This window comes from Catharus ustulatus, chromosome 2, assembly GCF_009819885.2.
Source record: "Catharus ustulatus isolate bCatUst1 chromosome 2, bCatUst1.pri.v2, whole genome shotgun sequence".
Classification (NCBI taxonomy): domain Eukaryota; kingdom Metazoa; phylum Chordata; class Aves; order Passeriformes; family Turdidae; genus Catharus; species Catharus ustulatus.
The window spans coordinates 15,070,134-15,095,094 of NC_046222.1; the positions used below are offsets into that span (position 1 = coordinate 15,070,134).

Here is a 24,961-nt window from a genome sequence, read left to right on the forward strand (position 1 = left end):
CACAGTCAGAAGTTGCCCAGCACACAGTAGATGTGAGAATCTCTGTTATGCCAGAAAATAATCTCCTGCAAACAGCTGGGGTGGGTGCACCCACAAAAAACCCTTCAAAACATTTGTCAGAGCCCCTGTGTGTACATGTAGTAAGAATTTTCAATCTTTCATTTACTTACTTAACTAAAAGTTTTTTTTGCCTGGGGAGGCAGAACAACCTTGTTATTCTCAGAATAGGGAGAAAATGACACTGCTAAATAGGACAAGTATATCCATTCTCAGAACTTAAAAAAAAAAAAGGTTAACAGGATTTTTTATCATTATTTTATAAAAAAGTCCTAGTGAAATAGAGGTACCTTTTCTGGAAGACAAGAACACAGGTTGAACAAGACCTGCTTTGTAATCTTCCATTATCACTGGGTTACATTCACACAGTAACTTCTGACACACAACAAAGAGGTGGCAAATTAGTTAAAATACAATCAACCAAGCTAGAGCTGATGTACAGTTACTTTTACATCAAGTGATTTTGCTATTCCATGCTCTCTGTGCTCAGTATACTAGAGGTGGGCTGTAGCTAAATAAATTAGTTCTTTTTAAAATGTAACAGCTTCATTTTGAAGACATTTTAGTATTAAACATCAATTGTATATGACTCTTTTGCTGGTTTTTTTTTTTTTTTTTTTTTTTTTTTTTTTGTCCACAATACAAGTGCTACAAAACTTTTACCAACTTATACCAGAACAGATGTTATGCCTTTCTTGCAGGCAAGAACCTTGGACAGTTAGGCTGTGAAGACACAGAGTAAGTTAGGAAGAAGGAGGAATCCTGGCTGCCAATGTCAGCAAATCCACAAGGTGACATAATCTACAGTGTGATACTATAAATCCACCAATATTCTTGGTACATCTGCATGCTAAAGCTTTATGGTTCTATCTGTAAATTTTTTTGCAGATAAAAATCACTTAATATTTAAGTGATGTTGTCATTTTGACATGAATTACTTACTCAGCTTGTGTATGTTATTGCTAGGCCAACACTTCCAAATTCACTGTTACCAAAGAAAGTAGAAGTCCAGGATCATCTTTGCCTTTGATGGGTGAAACCCACCTAGAATTTTAAGGTTGCACTGCAATAATGGTACACCTACATTCAATGTCTGACTTGGGGCTTTGGCCTAGCAAGGTTCCTGGATTTTCCATTCTCACTAAATTCATCCAAAGCAGAGTCTCTGGTGGCACAATTGTTGGCAGCAGATATTAGCTTGGTGGATTAATACCCAAATCTGCTTCAATTTTCTACAAAATGGGCTGAAAGCTATTACATCAAAAGCTAAAGTTGAGATTCCTGTTTGCTGTCTTTTCTGCCTCTTGGTCCTAAATTCTGCACAGGTTCCTATCTGTGCAAAACACACTGTGATCTTCTGACCACGTCTCCTTGGAAGGTTTCAAACCACAAGGATAACCACAGTGTGGACACAAGGATGCACAAGCACAGGCTTAAGACAAAGGCCTACACAAATAATTCTTAATATCCTTCCTAATCCCAGACAATGAAATAAATGCATCACGAAGTATGTGTGTCTCCAGCAAGACCAAAGCAAGGTTCATTTGACTGAAGATGAAACCCACATAAACTATGGACTTGATCAAAACTTTGGTTTCAAACAAAAATGTAAAATATCAATTCTAAAAGGAAAAAATATACAAGTGTCTCAAGTGCTTACTAACACAAGTACTGTCTGCAAACCAGACACTCACACAGCAAACTAAATAGCAAGAAAAAAGAGTTACATGAGCCCCTTCCAGTTCTCATAATAAAGTTTTTCTACTATACAGAGATCTTATCTTAAAGCCATGAAATAGATGAAGTATTTTAAATTACTGTAAATTGACCACAAACTTCCTTGGCAGACTGAGAAGAGACAAGGATTTTCATCTTGAAAATCCTATGTAAGAGTCTTAAATGCTACTTGTTTCTCAAAACTATGAGTTTCAGATTAACCATAAATCCAAAGTTGTTTGTGGCAACAAAAAATCTCGTTTATAGAACAGAGAGCAATAAAACACTGATCCAGTGAAAATCTTTGCAGTGCACACCACAAGCTATGGGAGACCCAGTCTCAAACATTAAAGTTAAATAAAGAAATTGGTGTGTGAATTCCCAACAGTAAAAGCAGATTTTCTCTCTTATGCAGTATCTTCTCTGTGGCTACTGTTAAATTTTCTATAAAATGAACTTTCACATTATTAGTTATTGATCTGGAATGGTTGCAGAAGAAAGTTTTGTGGTTTTGCACCCATTTTAACATGGTTTACATTGTGTCTGTTTTTACTAAATAAAGCAAATTGATTCCATGCTGCTGGATGTAACAATGCCAACATACAGTTGTACAGTTTCTTCCTTTGCAAATTAATATTTATAGAGCAGTGTGCTGACTCTGTTGCACAGGTGACACCAGTTGTGCTTGGAAGTCTTTTCTTACCTCCACAACCCCATGATGAATAGATGTGTACTGCTTCTTCTTCAGCATCACCAAAGTAATGACAATCACTGTTGCTATGACAACACCTCCCACCATTAGTCCAATGATGGCACCTTTATTTGAACCCACATCTTCAGCAAAGAACACCTACAAAAAAAAAAAAAAAAAGGAAGATGGTTAATAAAAAGCTCACTGAACATTTGACCAACCTGCCCTGCTGCACAGCAATATAAAGACTATTGAAGCATCAGTAATTAAATGGCACTGGATGTCTTTGTAATTACTCAAACCTGGATTTTGTGTGCTGCACCACAAAGCTCTGGAAGCTGGAGGAGCAATCTGGGACATTTCTGTGGCCTGTTTTATGGTGCAGCAGTGTGTGCTACAGAGGGACTCAGCCCCATGTTCAGATTCACACAGGTATCAGCCAGTAGCTCCCCTTTTTCCTTGAGTAAGCTCCTTAGTCAAGCTAATTGCATGAGTTATAGGCTTGAGTGCAGTAACCCAGGAGCACACACATTTCATTATTTTCAGAATGTGAATCATGAGTGTGGTCATAAATTTAAATCTGTGGCCTGTTTGGACTAGGATGCATTTTCTCAATAAAAAAGTAGTGAAAGACCTGTAGGAATACAGTGAAACCTGCATGCAACTAGCTGGGAGAAAATTCTCTCACCAAAGGAGTGAGAAAACAAAAGCTATCATTGATTTAACTGACAACCAAGGAGTGCTTCAAGATTTTGCAGGGAAAACAGAATAAGCTATATCTGCATGATGTACTTCTGTGACACCTAGGAGGTAACAGTTGTGTGAAAACCAGAGAAAATCCGCTTGAATTTTATACACTGATAAGGCAAAACAGAGGACAACAAGATGCTTTATAATAAGACTGGCTTTAAGCAGGAGCAGGTATAAAAAATGGGTGATTGTTTTCACTGTCCTGTTCCACATTCAAATAATTCATAGGATTATTTCACATCTGAGCACATATTACAATCCTTATGTCTGTATGCCAACAGCAGGCTACTTGAATTATTACTACTATTAATATTATTATTGTTGTTGTTATTGTTATTATTATTTTAAACCAAAATGGGCAAAAAGGATTAGAGAATAAATTACATTCACAGAGTTGTACAACTACCTCATGCTGAAAGACTAAATACTTCAACAAGTATTTAAGAAAAATGCAGAGGAAAGCAAGAAACCAGCTGAGAATTTTAATGAGCAGTATAACATTTGCACTCTTTAATAAACATAACCTTCCTCAGAAAGGTATTAAAGCATGCAGTATAAATATTTATGCTGTTCCTAGTCACAAAGAAGAACTGTGTTAAAACAAAAAATCACTAGAAAGCACAGACAATGGATAGTGTTGGCATAAGCCAGTGCAAAGTAGTAACTTCTTCCATGAATTTTAACTGCCTAGGACTGAAATTCTGTTTCTCACAGTAACAGAATTGCTCGTTTCAAGAGCACTGTGAAATGCCCCAGCTAATATACATGCACAAGATAGGAAGGCTTAAGCACTCAGAGCCATGAAAATCAACTTAATGCACAGTTCCAGTGTGAACCTCCATAAAGGAGAAAATAAATGCAATTTCAACCCAATTCAGAGGTCTGCATGTAAAATACAATGTGCAGCTGAATTCAAAGCAATATCCTTAGGAGACTATTTCAGGAAATTCCACCATGGCACAGAATGGAAGCACAGATCAAAGTGTTTTCTGCTCCTGCTTTTGAATTAATGCTGAACGGAGAGGGGCATTAGACAGGACGCGGAGTGTGGAAGGGAAACAAAGCCTTGTAAGCATCACTCCAGTACTTGCTCAGCAATACCAGAATCCCTGCTCAGTCTCAATTGAATAGATAACCTAGAAGACAGCTCACTGATTTTGAAGTAGTGGTTATACCTATCAGTAAAAAGCATGGCAAAAATCGCTGCGAAAAGCTGGAAAGGTCCCATTTTAAGCAAGACACAATCACCACGTGCAAGGACAGCAATGCCCTCTTCATGGTCTGGGGAGCTCCCAGCACATAATTCCTTGAGATGGTATCAGACCACTTACACACTAAAGGGTGCTGCTGGAAATTATGACAACCAGGAGCTGCTGTGTCTAGCACATGCTCCTGCAAGTTCTTTCCCTTCTACACCCTGCACAGGTTTGCTCCATTGGCATGGTTAACCCATCTGAGCTAAGCACATCAGACTTTCCCAAATTAGTGCTAATGCATTTTGGATTAACTCATCAAACTGGGAATTCTCAGTTCTTGGCATCAAAGAGATGGCAGGATATCTTTTCACAGAGTGATTGTCTAGTTCAAATGCAAATTTGAGTCCCGTGTTAATTTTGATTTTCAGCACTACTTAGCTTTAAGAATATATTAAGGAAAAAAAAGCTTTCAAGTTTAATATCAAGATATTAAAAGTTCTGGAACTGAAACCTCATCACATAATATATCTTTAAAAAGAAGAAACAGAACAGGTTTACAGTCAACATTGCTGTCTGGGTTATTCACTGCTCATCAAGCCAAAAAAAAGCTTTTAGAAGATGCTTTTCTTACCTACTGTGCTTTTGGTTGTCATTTTTATGTTCACAAGAAGCACAGTTCAAATGGGGAACAGTATGTTGCTACTACCTGCCTTTCCCCTGTTAATAATAACTTCATATACCTTAAGGAACAAAACACACAGATACAACCAAACACAAACTAAAATTAAGGCCAGTGGAGAATCTCCTTTTATCCCAAGCAGCCACTCTTGTGAAAGGTTATGCTCCATGCATACACTGCTTCCATCTGTTTTGATGGAAAGGACTATATTCCTGAAATGGTGTCATTCTGTTTCTTGTTGCACTGCGTTATGTGCCTCAAACTCTTTTTCTTGTTTTTTTAAACTCAGCATTTTTTTTCTTCTGTATCCCTTGTTTGATACAGAGAGACTATGACACAGATGGATTGTGGGACAAGCATTCTCCTTATAAGCACATCCAGTGACATGGCAATGCAAGAACAAGAACTGTTGGAATTTCCTCTCATGTGAGGCTCAGTGACTTTCCATCCTCTCTGGTGACATCGTTACAGATTTACTCTCATTGAAGAAAAAAACAGAAAAATCATTATCTTTTCACATGACAACTTTTTGTTGGCACTTTCAGTGTCCACATCACTGAAGCCATGGCCACAAGTGACTCACTAATTCAAGATGGAATCAGATCTCAAAATGCACATGTGCACTGTTTGGTCACTCACCAGCTTTTGATGATGAACTTCATACCCTGAGTCATGCCGAAACTCTGCGTCCATCTTCACCTCAGATATCTCTTCTGTCTTAACATTGGTCAGCCCAGAACCTGCATTGCACCACAAGGACAATTCATTAAAGTCAGGATTCAGATTCAGGAAGATTCTGCTTAACCCCATTGCTGGGGAGCAGAAGGCAATGGTGCCATTCACACGGAGGAGGTGTGATGCAACGTGAAAGGGAACTGGGAGGAAAGTGAGGTACATCTGGTGTTTCAGTCCCACTGAGGTGACACAGAACGAGCTAGTAAAGTTTCTCCTATGTCAAACAATCCTTAATCCTCAGCAGCTATATTGGTACAGGCATCAAAGGCCTCCAGCATGAACTAAGCTGCAAGGGACCTTCTGAATTGGCTCACAGGCTGCACAGAGATCTGCTCTGACAGCCTCTTTAGCAATGTCAAGAAAATTTGTTGTTTAGGCCAAACTCTTCCTCCTCCCTCAGCTCAGGCTGCTGTGAGGAAAAAACAAAATACTCATGGTGTGAGTAAGAGAACTCCAGATATCTCATGTTCTTGCTTCCTGTGAATCTGTACCTTTTCCACAAACACGCACAAATTACTAAAATGTTTGTGAAGAGTTTCTATTCGTTTTCAGATTTCGTACTGCTCAGAATTATTGATTCTTCCTGTCTTCTCTCTGAAAGATGATAACTGTCTCTCAATTAGAAACATAAAGAAAAGTGAGTACAACCTACAACAATTATAATTGTACATAGTTTGCCGTCCTGTTCTCTTACAGGTGTGAAGGGAAGATGCTGCACTCATCTAGCTGGAAAGAAGGCCAAAATTTCCACCTGGAAAATAGCCTTAAGAGAATGAGTCAGACTTAACAGCAACAGAGCAGTGAATCCTGTATCTGTCTATGAATCCTGAAGAGCTGGCTTTGGCTTAGAGAGAATATATGGGTATTCATGGAGTTGGTTGTTTTCATTCTCAGTACCAATCCAGCCAACATTTGTATTTCTTGGAGGTAAAAACACTGCAGAAGAATGATGTTTATGAGATGCTCTTTCCTCTCAGTACTGAATATAATAAGAACAAACCAGTTAATATTCTTTGCTTGTATTTATTTCGGCATTTTCTCAGCCCCAACTCCTCTCTCCAAGGCTTAATTCTTAGAATCTTACACTGAACTTAAGTTTTGATGACGAGGAAGAACCTCTTTTAAAATTCTCAACACTATTGACTGCTCCTGTGCTCCACTGTCTCAATGGACTCTAAATAATAATTCCTTAAGACTTCCATGTGCCAATGAGCTCCACAGTCTAAAATAGCACTCAATCAAATTTTTTTTTTTTTTGCTTTTGAATGGGCAATTTCTTTTTTCATTAAGTGGTGGTTTATTTTTCAATTATGAACCAACCCAAGAACTTCTCTGGAATGTACAGACAACCCACTCGAAGGTTCTTTATTTTCAAAGGAAACCATGCAAAGCAGAGAACAGGAATCATCCTCATGCTACAGAGAATTTATGGTTAGTTTCTTGAAGAGTCTGACTGCCTCATAAATTTTACCTTACTTTTTTTCTTTTTAAAGAATCAAGCACTTCAACCCCTCAAATTTCTTTATTAAGTTCCTGATTTTTGATGCTACATCACAGAACTGACACAAATCTATTATGACATTTATACATGGGAGACCATTTTTAAATGCAAGAACTGTAAAGTAGTTAAGTAAGTTTCAGTCTGAAAACAAACAATGATATTCTGCCAGACAAATGCAGGAGGAAATAGAGTTGCAGGAAATAAAGCCTACGTGGTACCTGAAAACAGTTTTACCTTTCTATTCTTGAAACAGCTATGGCTAGTTTTCCAAATTAAAAGCACAATTTCTCATTTTGTCCATCATCTCAAAGCATCCCCTACACCTGCATCAACAGGAAATGAGGAAAAGTATGCTGGAGACTGAAATGTTATTTTTTATGGCTTAAATATTTTTACAAAGCACTACTGCTTATTTTAACAAAACTGTATAACAAAAGCTGCGCCGAAGACCACTGCACTCCTGACTGAGACCCTGGACTGCAAATTGATTTGAGGTAAGATAAAGTGACACGATTCTCAGGTCTGGTTTGGGCAGAATACTTTCACAGGAGGAGGAGAGGGATTTCCTGTGTATGGCAAAAAAGCCTCTGGTGAAATGCAGTGAACACCCACCCTCCACTGTGCAGACCAGCCCAGCTGTGGGGGCTCCCACCCCATAAAAGCCACATCTACAGGACATTCCATGGGGCACTGATGAGGGGGTGTCATGGCCCATCAAAGGCCCCTCAAAGGGGTCCCCAGACCCTGCTCCAGAGCACTGCAGTGATACTACAGGATGGAACAGATCCACACTCTTGCAAGTTCAAACTGGTCCCCTTCAGGCAGATACCTGTGTGTTCCCAAATATATATTAACCTATTGGATTCTATACTTTTCAGCAAGGGACCCTCACCACCATGAATACCAGATGGAGGAAAACAAGGAGTTGTCACTGGGATCCACAGAGGGGTGATATGCTTCTACTTAATCTGTCTCTGTTCCTCTCCCTGTCTGTCCCTCTCCCCATCTCTCCATTCCTATTTCTTTCTTTCTTTTCCCTTTCCTTCTCTTTGCCTCTCTTACTATTAAATAAAATATATAAATTTTTATGTAGCAACATCTAGTCTCTTTTGTTTGTAATAACATTTTGGGGATTATTGCAAGCATCCAGGTTTGTCCCATTTTATTCACAGAGAATTAGTTCTGTTAGCTCCTCTGTGATTAGAGCGGATCGCAACAAAGGAGAACGTGTATCTGCCTGCAAGGAAGCTGACCTGTCAACCCTTCCTGCCTTTTTGATTTTAGGATTAAAAGGGAAGAGGGAAGACTACAGTAGTGGAGTTCCAGTGCAGTAGCTGGGGGGAAAGGGCTTTCCCAGGAGTTGTGTTACTGCCCTGGGCTGCAGCAGCTGCTCCCAGCTGCTCACCATTGTCCATGGCCACACTCACTGCCCTTGTAGATACCCTGGCAAAAGCACCACATGAAAATCCTCCAAGGCAAAGGCTGAGGAACTGCACAACTTGGCTGCTACAGCTGGCAAATCCACTGAAGCTATAAATATTGATTAGAACATAACCACACACATACAAGATAAATCAGTGAAGAATCTGCTTGCCTTTTGTTGAGGGAAGTCCTACCTCCCAAAACTCTTAAGAGGCCACTGGAAGAGTTAGGAATCACATGGGAACAGTGATTCTGCTTGGAGTGAATCTGGATTTCCAAAAAGCTTTTGAGAAGGTCCCTGGTCACAGCTCTGGCAGAAGCTAAAGTCAAGGATTAGAAGGGAAAGTCCTACGTGGCTTCCCATAACTGACTGAGAGAAAGGAAATGAAGTGTAAATACACATCTGGTTTTCACAATAGAGGAACATTACCAGTGGGTCCCATAGGGATCTGTGCTGTGCTGTTTGCAAAGTGATCTGGGTAAGAGAGTGAATAGTGACATGACAAAGTTTACTGACAAAACAAAATAAAAGAAAAAAGAGGATAGTCAAAGTAAAACCAGTTACTAAGAATTGTAGAAGGATCTTATAAATTCCAAGAGCACAATAAAAGGGAAATGTTATTTAGTGTTGATATAATGCAAAGTGGTGCTTGAGTCACAGTGGGTAACTGTGGGCACTTGGCTCAGCAGCAGTCAGAAAGGCAAAGAGAAATGGAGGACCAATTATGAGAAAATATAAAACATTGTTACACCACTGAATAAATAATGCAGCCTCATTTTAAATCTGGCTATTTGTTCTGGTCACCTCACCTCACACAAAGGCAGAACTACAAAATACATGATGCAGGGAGACACAGCTGATCACAGGTATGGAATGGTTTCTGTACACAAAGGACTGCCAGGTTTCAGACTGGAAGAGGCAAAGGAGGTGAAACACAACAGAGTGTGTGACTGAACGACAAGTGGAAAGTCTACAGGAAATGGTAATTCATTATTTCTCCTAAGAAATACAGAACACTAACATGGCTATGATACAGCAGATTGAGAAGTAACACAAGTGTTTATAGATATATAAACAACTCAGTACAAGGTAAAATTGGACTGTGGAACTCACTGGCACAAATCAAGAGGATGTTCAAAACACAAATGAACAAATGCAAAGAAGACAGGCTCCTTCAGGGTTACTAAACACAAAATAAGTTCTCAGTCCTGGAACCTATCAAATGCTAGCTGCCAAACACTCAATGGATGTGCTGGGGAATAAGGCAGAGGTGAAATCTGCACATATTCTGTTTGTACCAATGCTAGAGGTAGGAAAATGGACATGAGTACTGCTCTTGGGATCTGACCACTTTTACTGAAAGCAAAGCTGCAACAGCTGAATTTGTGGGTCTTTGTCAGCTTCTGTTCCACAGTCAAACACCACAGGCAGGAGTTACAGCAGCATTATGGGGACACAACAGGTCATGTCAATGGGCATCAGAGGGTGGCAAGTTCACCAGCAGGCTCCAGCTTGCCTAAAACAACATTTCTTTAATTTGGTCCCCTTCCTACCTCCCATTCCAATCAAACAGCAGCATGGGAGCCATGCTTTCAGTATGTAGCAGGTTAAACCATGGGTTTTAGCCTTGAGATCAGGCAGAAATTTTTTGCTTTGGGCCAAGTGACCAAGGCCCCACAAAAATGCCATTAAATCTGATCACAGGGTAGGATCTAATATTAGGAAGTTAATGATGTTAAGACTTACTGAAACTTGTTTTTGGCAACTTGCACCAGAAAAAGGTCAGAAACAGAGGTCTTGTTTTTTAGCTGTTGCAATAACAAATCTGATAGCAACTTTTTCCTTCCTTCTACTTCCTTTACAAGTGAGGGAAAAAACCAACTAGGGTAAACTGCTGGTCTGCAAATAACTCATTATATAGTAAGGAGAAGTATGACATTGCACTGGAACCAATTAAACACCTGGTGGGAGGTAAAAATTTATGTGGGGTTACATATGCCTTTCCACAATGTTAAAGAATTGAGACCTTTTATTGCAGAGATTCTCTTTATTACCAGTTCATTCACTTCACTGTCCTAGTGACCACACATTTAGACTTGCATGCTAAAATCAAAGATACACTTTTCAAAGATACACTTTTCAAGGGGAGTAACTGAAGAAGGAAAAACTTCAGGGTCTTTCTAAAACTCTGACCAGAGGTAAGAGGCAGTCAAGGGATTCCTAATACCTCTTTACCCTTGCACTGAAGACAAGCACACAAGGAACAGTTCTCTGACAGGAATTTTAATCCTGACCTGGGACAAAATGATGTTTTTTTCACTACAATTCTAAAATACACAACCCAAACACAAAAGCCAATATTCAAGATGAAAAGTGAGCAACAGCCTCATTGCAAATTCACAAATGATAATTGCTACTAGTTTTCTTCTGAATTACATACCATTTTAGGGAGCTGCATTCCTAATCACTTCAATTTAGAAATGCTTCAATTCAGCTGGCAAATACATTAACTCAGCTCCTTAGAAAAACTGACAAAACTATTTTGTTATAAAAACCATGGGCTTAAAAGCTTCTAGTGAAATCCAACAAAATGAGCTAACTATGATAGGCTTTTTATTGATCTTGCTTTTATTTAGCAATATTAACTGTTTTTATATTTACATGTGTACACATGCATGTGTGCACACATACATTTCCAAACATCAAAAAATGGAGAGTATGAAACCCTTATTTTCCCTTGCACTAAAGAGAAAAATAATCATATGGAGTGAAAAACTGCTCATATGAAATAAAAACCAAGTAGCTGCTTTGGGGAACACTATACTAACATTGATGAGCTTCTGTGTTTGTGTAAATATATATTTATACATTTATATTTTCAGAAGACTGAAAAAAGGAGGTTAGAGTGAATCCCACCAAGGATATAATTAGGTGCACATTATCTCCATACTGCTTGCAATTACTTCATCCACTGGTTACATAAACAGCTAGAAAGGTTTTGTGATATTATTTTGTACAGAACTAAGACAGTGTTAGCTGTGCCTGAGGTTACATCTAGAGTTAAAAACTACATCTCCAAGTTGAAACAATTAGACTTAGGTGGACTCTACACAGAGAAAAACAAAGTAGCAGTTTGACTGACTGTGGTACTGACTGCATTCATGAAAACATTCAACTCCATGTCCATGAACCGTGCTGGAGTCATGGCAAGAACAAGAAAAGAGCTGTTGTATCAAAGCCTGTTACACGTGTGGCAAACAGCTTCATCTGGGTTAAGCTCCATGGAAGATAAAAAGGGTGGAGGGGAAGGAATGCAGTGTTTGAACAACCCCCTGGGGCAGAGCTGCCTGTTCTGACTAGAAGCTCAACTGTTACTTCCATATGACTCCATGACTTTGTGCAGGTCATTTAATTTTGAAATGAAAGAAGAATGAATAGTGTAAATTCATAAAGATGAACATGAAGACTATACACTCCTTTTTTAATAAGGATAACTCAAATATCTTTGAGGGACATGCACTTCTAAGATGAGTGGAACTAAAACTTTCTGGTCTGTCCTAACATGTCAGTGAACTTCTGGTTTACTTCATGGATGACTATGGGACTCTCAAATTGAAGAAGGTAGAAAATAAGTGCAATAAAAGTGTTATCTTTTTTACAAAAGAATCTCATTGGAATGGAGTAGAAAGTAATTATTTCTCAGAAAATGTGTGTAGAAGTGAATAATCAAAACAAGTAAAATCTGGTTTGACAATCTTTCTGGCATGTCAATCCAGATGCTGTGCATATGCGCCTATAACTGCATTCACAGTTGGCAATGATTTAATTTATAAAAGAAACCAAAACAATCTAATGGAAAAAGAAATATTAATGACTTTTATTTGGTAGCTGCAGATAGTTTGTTTAAAGAAACTGTATTGAACTAACATCACAGACAGGAAAAAAAATATGTTGGCAGTTTCTGACAAGAAAATCATAAATAATAAACTAAGCTGCTCTATGGCCTCACCTCATACAGACTGCAAAATAGTGCTAATGATTCTGCAGAAGAGCCATTAGGCTTTCAGAGCCTCTGCATGAGGAAAAAACCCCTCAGTTATCATGCAGTGTAATAAAGATAGACATTTATTAGCAGAAGGGCCAAAGACACAGAAGCAGCTTGATGTGCAACATTTCCTCAAAATATTAAAGGTTTGCAGAAACGATCAACTGACAAAGAGCTGGAATAACACAAAAAAACCACCAACAAGTCCAAATTATACTACATGGAAGAAAGTGACATACTTAACAGCATAAAATCCTCACATTGTGAATTATGGGCATCCTGTAAGTGATGTATTTACAGTGTGAGTGTGTACTTACAACTGCAACTGTGCAACAGATGAAAATATAATCTGCCCTGAACAGAGCATTTGTTGTTTACCACCTTGAATTACAAAAAATATTCTGATGGCACATTTTCTAATCTTCACTCAATTTCCACAGATCAGACCTGCTGAATTAACCTAAGTAAAACAAGCTTGCTCATGAGCATCTTGAGATGTTTTTATATATATTTTTATGTGTCTATGTCTCTATATGTACATGTACACACAGAGAGAAAGAAAAAGTCACTAATAAACAGATATCCTGACTTCAGTTGCGAGAAATTAAGTGTTCATCATGAAAAAGTGACTGCTGGAGCACAGGAGAGAAGGAAACACTACTGAATGAGTTGTTACATTGAGGTTATCAAAGAAAGAGGAACTTGATCTATCTGAAGTTCTTCCTATGGAAGTTCTCAGGGTGGACTGAAGCCTTCCAACATCTAACATCGCCCTGTATAAAGCAATTTATAAAAAGCAAGAGATATGTCATAAATCTGCTATAATTTTGTGCTGTATTCAAAAATAACTCACTACGATGACTTAGCACATCTAGATATTTTTCTTCCTTTTGAGTTTTTACCACCTCATTTACTTCCTTTTTAGGAAGGAGATAAGAAACTGTTTTAGGCATCATTTTTATCTTTGTTTGTCCATTTGTAAATTAGAAAGGGGAAGGACAGTAAGTTAAGGCACAAGAGACCTTTTCTAATGCCCATGTGAATTACACAGATATCCATACTAGAAAATGGGGCTCATCCAGAAAATGTTCTTTCCCTAGGACTGATGTAGATCAGATTCCAATTCAAGCTTTAACTGTGGACAGCCAAGGTGGAGCACAAACAGAGATGGGGGTTTAAACAACTGGCATAAATTTCAACAAATGCCTTAAGCTCGGTCCTTAGTCCACAGAGTAGAAAAGTTTATATTCTTCTACTCCATGGACTGGACAACTCCTTACTTTTTCTGACTTGACTCACAGACTTCATTTTTTAAAAGACAATGATGTGGTGAAGGAAAAAGATCCTAGGGATCACAAATACTACTACCATCTAAATACTTGTTGGACCAGATGATCTTTGAGGTCCCCTTTCAGCCCAGCAATCCATGAGTCTGTGCCTCTATTCTGTACTGTGACCAAACTATCTCCCTTGTAAGAAAGTTACAAAGAGGATCTGTGTGGTTTTGATCTGCCTGTAAGAAAAACATATTGATCATTACAAAAATCTTGTGTGAGCAAGAAGTAAATAAAATGGAAAAGAGAAAAAAGGGTACAAGTTTGCATGTTGTCTTAGTCCTTTCAGAGCTCATTTTCTTCAAGAAATTCAAACAGCTACAAAACATTCTTTTGTTCTTCTTCAGCCTTGGAGTGTTGCAGGCTGACATGACACCAATATTTTTATCCTGAAGAAGGAGGTCACTTGAGCTAAGCAAGTAGAAGCATGAACTGGAAAGTCAGGTCCACAGAAAGGGCAAACCTTTCAGGAAAACAACAAGAAGCTGGGCAATTAAAACAAAAAGTCACAAGTAGCTGCATGCAGTAATCTGCAGGTCTTTATTTTTTAATTAATACTTAATTAAATTAAAATTAAATTTAAATTAATACTTTTTCACTCTACAGTAATCTACTTTTTTTTTAGATTTTTTCTTCAATGATAGCCCTAAAATGTAAAAACAGACTATCCCAAAAGGACAGTTGCTGCACAAAAAGTATTTATTTTCCTTTTTGAAGCTCTAATATAGGAATTTTATTTGTAATTAGCAAGTAAAGTAAAACAGTTTTAAAGCACACACTCTCAAACTATCAGAGTATCTTCTGTACTTCACAGTTTAAATAAGCATCCATTTGTTTTCTTCTATTCCTGGTTCATGAAGTTATTCCAGTTGGAATAATTTCTCTGTTAAATTGAATTTTTGTCACGCATTAAATTGCTTTTGAAGGATGATGAAAAAAACCACATGGACATTTATAGACAGAATCTGTATCAGTGAGAAATTTTTTTCTAAATCTGTAAATGATGATTAAAGACACAGGGAAGTTAAGCACTACTTTTGCACTTTAGCAGAACATTGAGGAAATGTGATTTTCACAGTGGAAAAGTTACAGCATCTGCCAAATTCCCAGCCATAATGGTCAGATGCTGAAATATTTCTTACCTATCCTTAGCAGTCTATCACACACATTCACCATGATGACTCATGACTTATTGTCATTAGGCTTTACAGACTTTAGTACTACTTGCATCACCACAACCAACAAAGTGCTCTAATGCAGTCAACTAAAACACAGAGTTTCACTCTGAAACTAGAGTGGCAGTGAGAAAATCCTTTCTCTAGAGAAAGGACACTAAGGATTTCTGAGACATTTCTCTATGTGTGAGGGAACAGAAGGGAGGAAGGAATAACCTCCAGTAATAAATACAGGCCTCATAACAGGAAACTTTTCAAGAGGACTGACATTAAAATTGTAAATAATAATAGATTTTAATATTATAAGAAAACTGCTAGACTGAATTAAAATTACAAGATTTGGATTAAACCATATATGTGTTTCATCTGTGATATTTCTACTGCTCCTGGAGTAGAAGGTAGATAATGCAGTACTGGAGGGATTTTTTCCCTGGTTCCAAGATTTTTGGCATTGTAGCTCTGTACCAGTTTCCAGGTTCTCTTCATGGACTGAATTAAGACTCTAAACACAAGCAAAGATGTCAGATTCCTAAAACAGTGCTAGGAGCACACTAGCTGGCCAGTTCTGACACATATCCCAATTGCTGCAACATATGAGCTTATTTTACCTCCCACAGCAGCAATTTTTGTAGTTGCTAAACATGGGTGAGTTAAGATTTAAAAACACTAGGAAGGTGCTGTCCATGATGCTATCTAATGGATGCCTGGAAAACAAGATGAAGGGAAAAAGGATACAGACCAATCAGTTTAATATGATCTGAAGGAAGAAAACACAATTATGATGTGACACTGAAATAATCCTGACCCTAAAATATATTCTCATTACATTGAAGAGTGGATGAGCAGCCTCTTCTGAATAAAAGCTGTTTCCTCTCAATGGCTTTAACAGTTTCAGATAATTCTGAACAAAAACCAGAGGAAAAACAACCCCAAAAGCAAAAAAAAAAAAAGGTAGTATGAAAAGCTAAAATCAATTTTACTTTTGGAAGCTGGGATTGTCTCATTTTAACTTTTCCAAACATTTGCAGTCTGACTCAACCCAGTGATCTGCTATTGTTCTGAAATCAGTACAGAGGTACCTACAGAGGAGAAACAATCACCCTGCTCTGTCCTAGAATGGAATGAATAGCTGTGTCCTCGTGTGTCCTCTGGGAATCCAAAGGGATAATAAAGAATTTTAGGTATTTGGAGGTAAGAGAAGTACCACAGCAAAAAGTATCTATGCCACCTGCAGTTCTGAAACTGTATGCATTAATTCTTTATTAGCCCTGCTCACTCTACAGAAAGGATTTGACATTTCTATTATACATTCCCAAATTAGAAGTAGTGTCTGTACTAAGGGGCACCAAGATTACCATCTCCTGCAGCTGCCAAAGTGTTATTTCTGGAAGGGATGAGACTTTTGATACAAACCAGTTCTGGGTTTGAGACCCACTCCTGCTGCCAGCACACATCCCAAATGCCTTCAGTATGGACAGCACTCACACAGGGAGCATTTGTGAGGGAATGATGCTTCCATCATTCATGGAACAGCATTAAATTTGGTGAGAGGGGTACACCAAAGCAAAGGTAAATCATTTCAGCTCCAGCAGACCTCATGCATGCTGGAAAATTACAGGTTAGGTAAAAGCCATGCAAGTCAGGTACCTGGTCGTGTGGTGAGTCCTCTGTCTGCAGCTGGGCGGGCATCAACGGGCTCAACTAGGCATGTGCAGAAAAGAAACAAAAAAGCAAACAAAAATAAACAAAATCCCCCAAAATTACAAAGTCAAGGGTTCTTCTATTGGGACAGTGCAGGAGAGACATACTGCATTAACAGTTACCAAAGCAACAGTTACCAAAGCAACAACTAGAAAATATCTGCCTTCAGTGAAAGAAAAAGGAAGGGATGGGCAAGACTTCACCAGGAAAGCTTCATAGCTCAGGTGTCATTTTTTTACACCATATTCTGGTTACTGCTTCAGGTCAGAAACCATTAAGACTAAAGAATTTCTGTCAATAGAACAAAACCATATTCATTACATGCAAACTTTTCCCCATTGTCTGATCAGAACTGGCAGCCAGAATGGCCATGATGATTTTCTGCAGATGCTCTTTATGAATATTGACTTTAAAGCCTCCCGAATCCCTCCTTTTTCCTTTCAACAGGGATTCTTTACAGCACCAGCTATAACGTTTAAAGGAAGTAAAGTGCATTTTGAAAATACAATCAATATTCCTATATGTTGTGATTTGTGAACAGTATATTTATCTGCCAGTTTTTGGAAAGGAAACAAAGAAGAAACACAAATTTCTATCCAAATATGTGTCATATACAGTTTTACAAAACAATTTTATTACCCTACGAAGGTTTTATCATCTGAAACCTAAGTTGATGGAGCTCACTGGCACTAATAGAAAAACGGGATGTGCAAAACTTAGAACTATTTGAGTCACTGCCAACTGCCTCAGTAAGTTCAAACATACTGGAAATATTTATTAAAAGATTCAGATTTTTACCCCTCTCTTTCGGTTGTTTCTCTTTTTTGCTCCAATTGTGTTGCCTTCCTTATCTACCCAATCTTTGCCAGTGTCAAAAAACTTAAATTCAGAGATGAAGCGTTACATTGTTCCTTAGAATTCAGATTTTTAAACATACATTCTTATTCATTTGTATTTCTGGATTCAGGTATGAGCCTTTATCAGCAGTGAGATGCAGTAACACAGGAAATCTGGAAGACTCACAGTTTTCCATCAAGAACTGCTCATCAGAAAATCACACAAACCTGATGATACTGTTGATTTGAGCAATGGAACTGCCCATCTTCCCAGGAAGTCTGTGTCACTGGCTTAGTGTCCCTGTGGGTTTGACAAACAACCTGCCATGCCTGTGAGTGAGAGCCTAAGTGGCTCCCACGTCCTTTGCACGCAGGAGATGACTGCATGAGCTCCTGCCTCTGAATAAAACCCAGTTAACTCAGCTATAGAGTAGCTGCAGACTAAAAGTACATCAGCACATCTGACTCACTTGTGCCTCCAGGAAGGCAGATTTTCACAGAGCTTGCTGGTCTAGTGCTGCAGAAGCATTTTCCTGCACAGCAGTTCAGAGTCCCACTAGTATACCATGTAATTATTGTCCTTACACAGCTCCATACAAAACCCAATTTCCATCCTTAACTAAAAACCACAGTTTTGAGTATTTTCCTGTTTATGTCTTCTGCTAGGTTTTTCAATATTGTCAGCACAATTTTCAGTGGCAAGACACAAGGGAAGAAACAACCAAGAGCAAACATTACCCAAACTCCTCCTGCAGACTTCTCCTCTGTTACCCTGGTCCCTGCATCCTCCCTAGAAGGCTGAGGGTTTCTTTTCCCTCCTTTCTGTAATCCTACATGGCAACAGCTATGGAGAAATGAGAGAGAAGCCTGTGCATAGCAACAGAAATGGGAGTAGGTGAAGGAGAAAAGGATGAAAGAAGTTTCTGTTGTAAGTACCATGGACCTGGCCTCAGAGTAATGCAGTATTTGTGGTCAGGTGAAAGTATTAGTAATGAATAATTCTTGACATCTGTAATTTTGGAAGCCCTTTACAGGGGTGAAAGGCTGGGTCACAGGCACATTTCATAACTGACACATTTCACAATGACACAGAAGTGAAAAGACCTGGTCAAGGTAACAAACCAGCTTCAAGGCAAAAACTCGAGGCAAATTATAAGACCCAAGAGTCTAGCAAAGCAGATTGTGATGCCAGGCAACGTGATACAAAGAAAGGCTGGTTTCTGGAGAGCCCTGAGCTACCACCTTTTGAATTTCAGTTGGATTTTAAAACCCTCTTGCTTTACCCCAGTACATATGCACATATATATAGATACTGATATAAGCACAAACAGCAGTTAACTATGAAAATCTTGTCTGTGGGTTTTCTCACTGCTTGCTCTCCTATGATGGTTTTGCATTAAATTGATTTTGGTGAGGAGGAAAAACGTCAGCCACTGAAGTAATTCTCTGTGGGAAGCTGTTAACAGCTTCCCCTGTGCCTGGCAAAACCAATAGCTGGCTGGCTCTGAGAACTGACAAACTGCTAAGCCAATTAGAGAAGCTGGGATGCCTCTATGATAACATATTTAAGGACAAAAAACGGTGGGAAGTTCTCTCTGCAAACAAAGGGACAAAAACAGCAGCAGCTTTTCTTTTTTTGGCCATCCCACATGAAGAAAGCCACAAAGTTTCAGCTGGCGTGGTGGAGATCACATTTCTGTTGGATGACCAACAGACAGAAAAGCACAATGAGCATCTCCCCCAGTTTGTGAAGCCTAGATGAGATCTACTTTTCAGCGCTGCAGAATTCCACTTGAGAACAGATAAACCTAGGGACACCAATCATGGCCCAAGTCAGCGGGGACATATGAGGAGAGTTTTTCTTTATCCCTTTTTTTGAGCCTGTCTTGCCCTAAAATATTTTCTCCTAATCCTTATCTCAACCCCATGAGCTTTCTTTATTTTATTTTCTCCTCTGCTCAATTATAGCAGAGGAAGATGAGTAGATGATTTTTGTGAGTGCACTGGTGTTTGGCCAGCGGTCAACCCACTACACCTCACTGATCACATCATCACAACAGCTAATGAAGGGGGGAGAAATTTAAACCTACGACATAATTTATCATTTATCAATAATCAAAACTCAAATATGTACTGTTTTATAAAAAGTGCATTCATTTTGATACCCCAGAATTTTATTTCTCTTGAATATACTTCCATGTGCACAGAAATAAGACTGAAAATGCATTGTCCAAATAGACTCATCAAACTAAACTGGTACATGTTTATTTACACTGATTACTCAGGCTTCACAGAGGCCACACATTCCCACCTTTACCTAATACTAATACATCTCAGAAGAGATGAGAGAATGTGTTTACTTCTCTTTTTAAAAGTACATCAAAAACTAGTACAAACCAGCAGGTGAGGAGTGCTATGTGATGCTCACCTATCAAGAACACTGTTGAAGGGAGGAACTGAACAGATCATAAGGATAACACAGTATATTTACAGGAATCTCACTTTAGATAAATACTAGACATAGACATTAAGGCTCCCTGTAACCTGCAAGCTAAAACACAAAGGGTGTTAGTTAGTCATTGGCAAAATGCCCAGAGGGCTTGGTAGTTTCAGAGCTTCACAGCTATTGGGGTCACTCTGAAGATGCATTTTGCATTGCTGAAATACAGTTTCCTGACATTTTTCATGGTGCCTCTGTACAGTTCTCAGAAAGTGTTTTCTTTGTTAGCCCAATTTGTGTAGCAGCATGCTGGACATCCACACAGTGTATTTCCTGCTGCTTTAGATTAACTTCCTTCAACATTTCCAGGGAAGCTACCTCAGGGAAAAACAAGTTACAATACACCTGCAGAAAATACTGAGTTATGCTTGACTTTTAAAGTCTATTTATTTTCAGACTATTTTTCACTTACTCATCTGTAAAAGCAATTCTATGAAAATAAACTATTTGCACAAATCCTGTTCTTTAAAACATGCAGTTTACATTGGGAAAATTTCAAATGGGGTTATGAAACATTAAGATTACATGACAACATACCAATCCAATGCATTATTAAAATCTCTGGGATTAGATCACGACCATGGAAGGAAACAGGCATGAGAACTAATAATAAAAAATTTTAGGGGCGAGGGTTGTGGTATTTTAACTTGATCAGTTCATCAGAGGGAAAAAAAAGAGGAGGAGAAAATTAGGTCAGTTGTTGTTAACTTCGTGGTATTTCCAAACCATATTATATGAAGACAAAAACATATTTTTGGAAGCAAGGTAGAAAAAGCCTGAATTAAGACCACTATGAAAGAAGAAAACAGGCATGGGAAGTGAAGACAAACGGCACAGTCAGTCCTGGGATTCTGGAACAATGAGGAGGGAGACAAACACAAAGGAAAAAAAAATAAAGCTGTGAAATTCCCCTTTGATGCTATGGGCAAAGGTATAGAAACAGTCTCTAAAGAAATAATGTATTCTTGGCATGATCACATTAAGAACGTTGTGGTTTGGATAGAGGAGAGAGAAGTAAAAGGGGAAGAAGCAAGAAGGGCTTGAAGAGGTTTCAGTCACCAAATGATTTCCACTTCTAACTGTGCACACTTGAACAATTATAATAGTTAGTCTAACTGAACTGACTGCTGCAATAAGTTCATGACAAATGCAATACAATCCTGGTATAAAAACCCAAAACTAAACTCCAACAACTTGAAGGAATGAAAGAATAAGTATGCAACAAACAACATACTGCATTAAAACACACAGGCCTAATAATTGAGTATGGTATTCCAGGCAGGAGAGTTTTTGTTTCTTATTTGCTGACATGCATTTGAAAAAGAGAACCATGTTCAGTATAGTTGCCAGTGGGATTTCAGTTAACTTTGAGGTACCTTTCATTATTAGATTCTGAGCTTAGACAGGTTTCTGAAGGAAAAATACACTTGTGTGATTAAACTATGGGTATGTCTGGGGGCACCTGTCTACCTAATAACTTCTAAACCTGGTGGCTGAAATCAATATATTTTGAAAGCTAAGAGGACAGACATCAAAATAATGAATCCCCACCATGTTTTATGAAAGCAGGCAACAGGTATAAAAACTGATGCCCTGGATGCCTGCGCTACGGAAAAAACTGGAGCAAGAGCTTTGAAAATTCCTGCAGGACAGACATGAGCCAGACTGTGACCTGCTCCTGGCAGACAGCCTTGATACTAGCACTAGCTAACTTGTTAGAGCAAGCTGCAGTTCCTTCCCCAGGAAAATGAGGTCCAGCCTGTCATCTGTGAGCCATCTGTACCCCTTGCCAGTGCCTGACGTGCTCCAGCCAGCTGCTCTCACTGCCTGGAATGCCACTTGGCTGTAAGTGCCCTTCAGACACAGCTGGAGTCCTTGTCACCATCTCCTGCCTTCTGGCTCTTCCTGTTGGCTGGTCTGTTGAGTTTGCTCTGGCTCTGCTCTTTTACTCAGTCCCTAGCTTGCAGTGCTGACTCCCTGGTCCTCTGATTTTAGCCTTACTCCTGACCAGCCTCTCCTCCTCCCCTCAGATCTGCTGAATGCCTGCCTCACTGACCTTCGTGCAGGTCTTTTTTTTTTGCCTGATCCTAGGCTTCTCTGACTCCTTGGGACAAGCTTTGATCCCAAATCTATTTATGATTCCACTGATTTCACCTGGCAAATCCATGTCTATGTCCCACACTCCCAGTTGCTCACAGTCACTCACATACCATGCTGGAATGAGATTAACTGCACAGGGATGATCTCAGAACTCATTCTGAGAGCAGGTACAGCCTAAGCCAGTGGTTTCAAAAGATTTGAGGAGGATGTTAATGTCTGTGCAGTTCAGCTACCATTTTCACTAGCCTAGTTATATGGATGTGCACATCCATAGGAACATTTCTGCAGTACATTCCAGACAACCAGTGTATGGAGTGAAATAACAATTATCTCTCTGATAGGATTATGCTGGAACTGTAATTATTTTCATGTCAGCAAATAAAAAGCTCTACCTTAAGTAAAACACTCATTTAATCATGGCACAAATCTAACAACTTATCCATCTCCCTTCAGTCATTGTCATGTATCTTATAAGACCTTTACTAACAATCTCCTAGAATTTATTATGGGTTGTTTCTGAAGGCAAGTAAGCTCAATTCTGAAATTTACTGTCTGTCTAAATTACAGAATTTAGTCAGGACTTTCTATTTCATCAAAGAAACACAACTGACACAGTAGACTAGCTCCAAATGTACATCTCAGAACCCTTATCCCACTTACACTTGCTTACAACAAAAATACTAATTTTCAGGGGACAATGTGGAGAGAAACCACAAAGCTCAGATCAGAAAGTTCTGTGGTTTCTCCCCCTATTGTACCTACCTTCATTTTCAGTATTGGCTGGAACAGAATCAACTCCAAAGGGATGCCATGGCTGAAGGTCATCTAGGCTGAAGTCTCCATCCACTGGAAGAAGTTCAACTGTAGTCTTTGTTTCCGTCAATGAAGGCATAAGAGCGTCATTTCCATAGCTGATTCTGGGTTCACTGATCATATTGGCCAAAACATCATCAGAGTAGTTTTGTTCTTTCTGAAGTAATTCATCTGCAAGGAGATTTCAATGCAGAAATTATCTGAAAGAGCCAGCACATCTAAGGACCTATTTTCAATGCTATTCAAGTAAGAATTCACCCTTGTGAGATGCTGTTTTCTTACAATAAATAAAAACATTAAGGCTTAGAATAGTCAGAACCCCACAATAATCACTGCAGCTAAGGCATTTTTGAGACATCAACCAGAATGGTTCAATGTTGCTTCTACTCGCATTTCTACCACATAACAGATCACAGGTCTGTGCTATATGCATTCCTTGGCTCTTCCCAACCAATTTGAAAGGAAGCACCAAACAATTCTCTCCAATGCAACATGACTTACAAGCTGCTGTAAGTCAACTGGTTAGAGATGCAAAGGTAGGAATGTGTTTGTAATCTCACCTTCCTCTTAAATTCTCACTGCCAAAACTCATCATAACTCTTAAGCCCTAAATCTCCACAGCAGTCACTGTATTAAATTTGGTTTACTATAACACATCAAATCTGAAGAAACATTTGATTTTTTAACATATATAACTTCATCATAACACTGAAGTAGTTCTTTGTTAAAAAGCAGAAGTAGACACCTATTAGCAGTAGCAGGTAAATTATTTTACAAGCTACCAGCACCTAAAGCTACGCTCTATTATCTATGCTGTGGAATTTTTTCCTTGAAGCAAAATGAGAACAACCAAAGCACTTCTCAGTTCCATCAGGTGTACAGGACAGACTGTTCAACTCTGTGTTAAAAATAAGTTCAGAGGTTGTGTGTGCTTCATTATTCCTACTTCCTTCTCACATCAAAATTCCTCTACTGTCAGAGCAGAAAAGCCATGGATTTGTTGGAGTGAGTCCAGAGGGCCACAGAGTTATCAGAAGGCAGAGTTACCTCTGCTATGAAGATGGGCTGAGACAGCTGGGGCTGTGCACCCTGGAGAAGAGAAAGTCCTACAAGACTTTCAATACTTGGAGGGGGCCTTTGAGAAAGAAGGGCCAAACTTGTTATCAGGGCCTTTTGTGACAGGACACGGGATGATGGTTTTAAACTGAAGGAGAGTAAATTTACATAAGATATAAGAAAGAAATTTTTTACAAGGAGGGTGGTGGTAGATGCCCTGTACCTGGCAGCCTTCAAGGCCAGGTTGGACAAAGCTCTGACCAAGCTGATCTAGCTGAAGATGTCCTTGCTCATTGCAGAGAGGGCTGGAGTAGACGATCTTTCAAAGGTCCCTTCCAACCAAAACTATTCTACAATTCCATTCTTGATCCCCCCTGCTTCACTGACATCTGTTTTTGTAGGAAAAACATAGTATTAGCAAGTATTTTGAGGGAACTTGCTGCACAAGAGCACATCAAGTAAGCAACTGCAATGCAGACCAATAAGTGCTAAAAAGGCACCAATAGTGAGCCAGTGCCACAGAGCTAAATAGTTCATACCAGGAGACTGTAATAGAGTGCAAGTGAGCACATGAGAACACACAAGGCAGCTGATGATACAACAGCTTTTATTAAGCCTGTTTTCTCTGCACTTCATCAAGGACCCCCTGGCTG

At 38.9% G+C, this 24,961-nt stretch overlaps 1 protein-coding gene across 4 annotated transcripts in view; it reads right to left on the reverse strand.

Moving 5' to 3' along the window:
• Positions 1-24,961, reverse strand: part of LOC117011060 (amyloid beta precursor protein) — a 192,730-nt gene that overhangs the window by 4,537 nt on the left and 163,232 nt on the right. For 2 of the 4 annotated variants that reach the window (XM_033086315.2, XM_033086299.2), the window contains 4 exons: positions 23,202-23,423; positions 16,950-17,003; positions 5,729-5,829; positions 2,477-2,623 (listed from right to left, as the gene is read on the reverse strand). In XM_033086315.2, the coding sequence (XP_032942206.1) occupies positions 2,477-2,623; positions 5,729-5,829; positions 16,950-17,003; positions 23,202-23,423 (524 nt within the window). The remainder of the gene's footprint in view (positions 1-2,476; positions 2,624-5,728; positions 5,830-16,949; positions 17,004-23,201; positions 23,424-24,961) is intronic. The other 2 variants (XM_033086324.2, XM_033086307.2) reach the window with 1 other exon arrangement.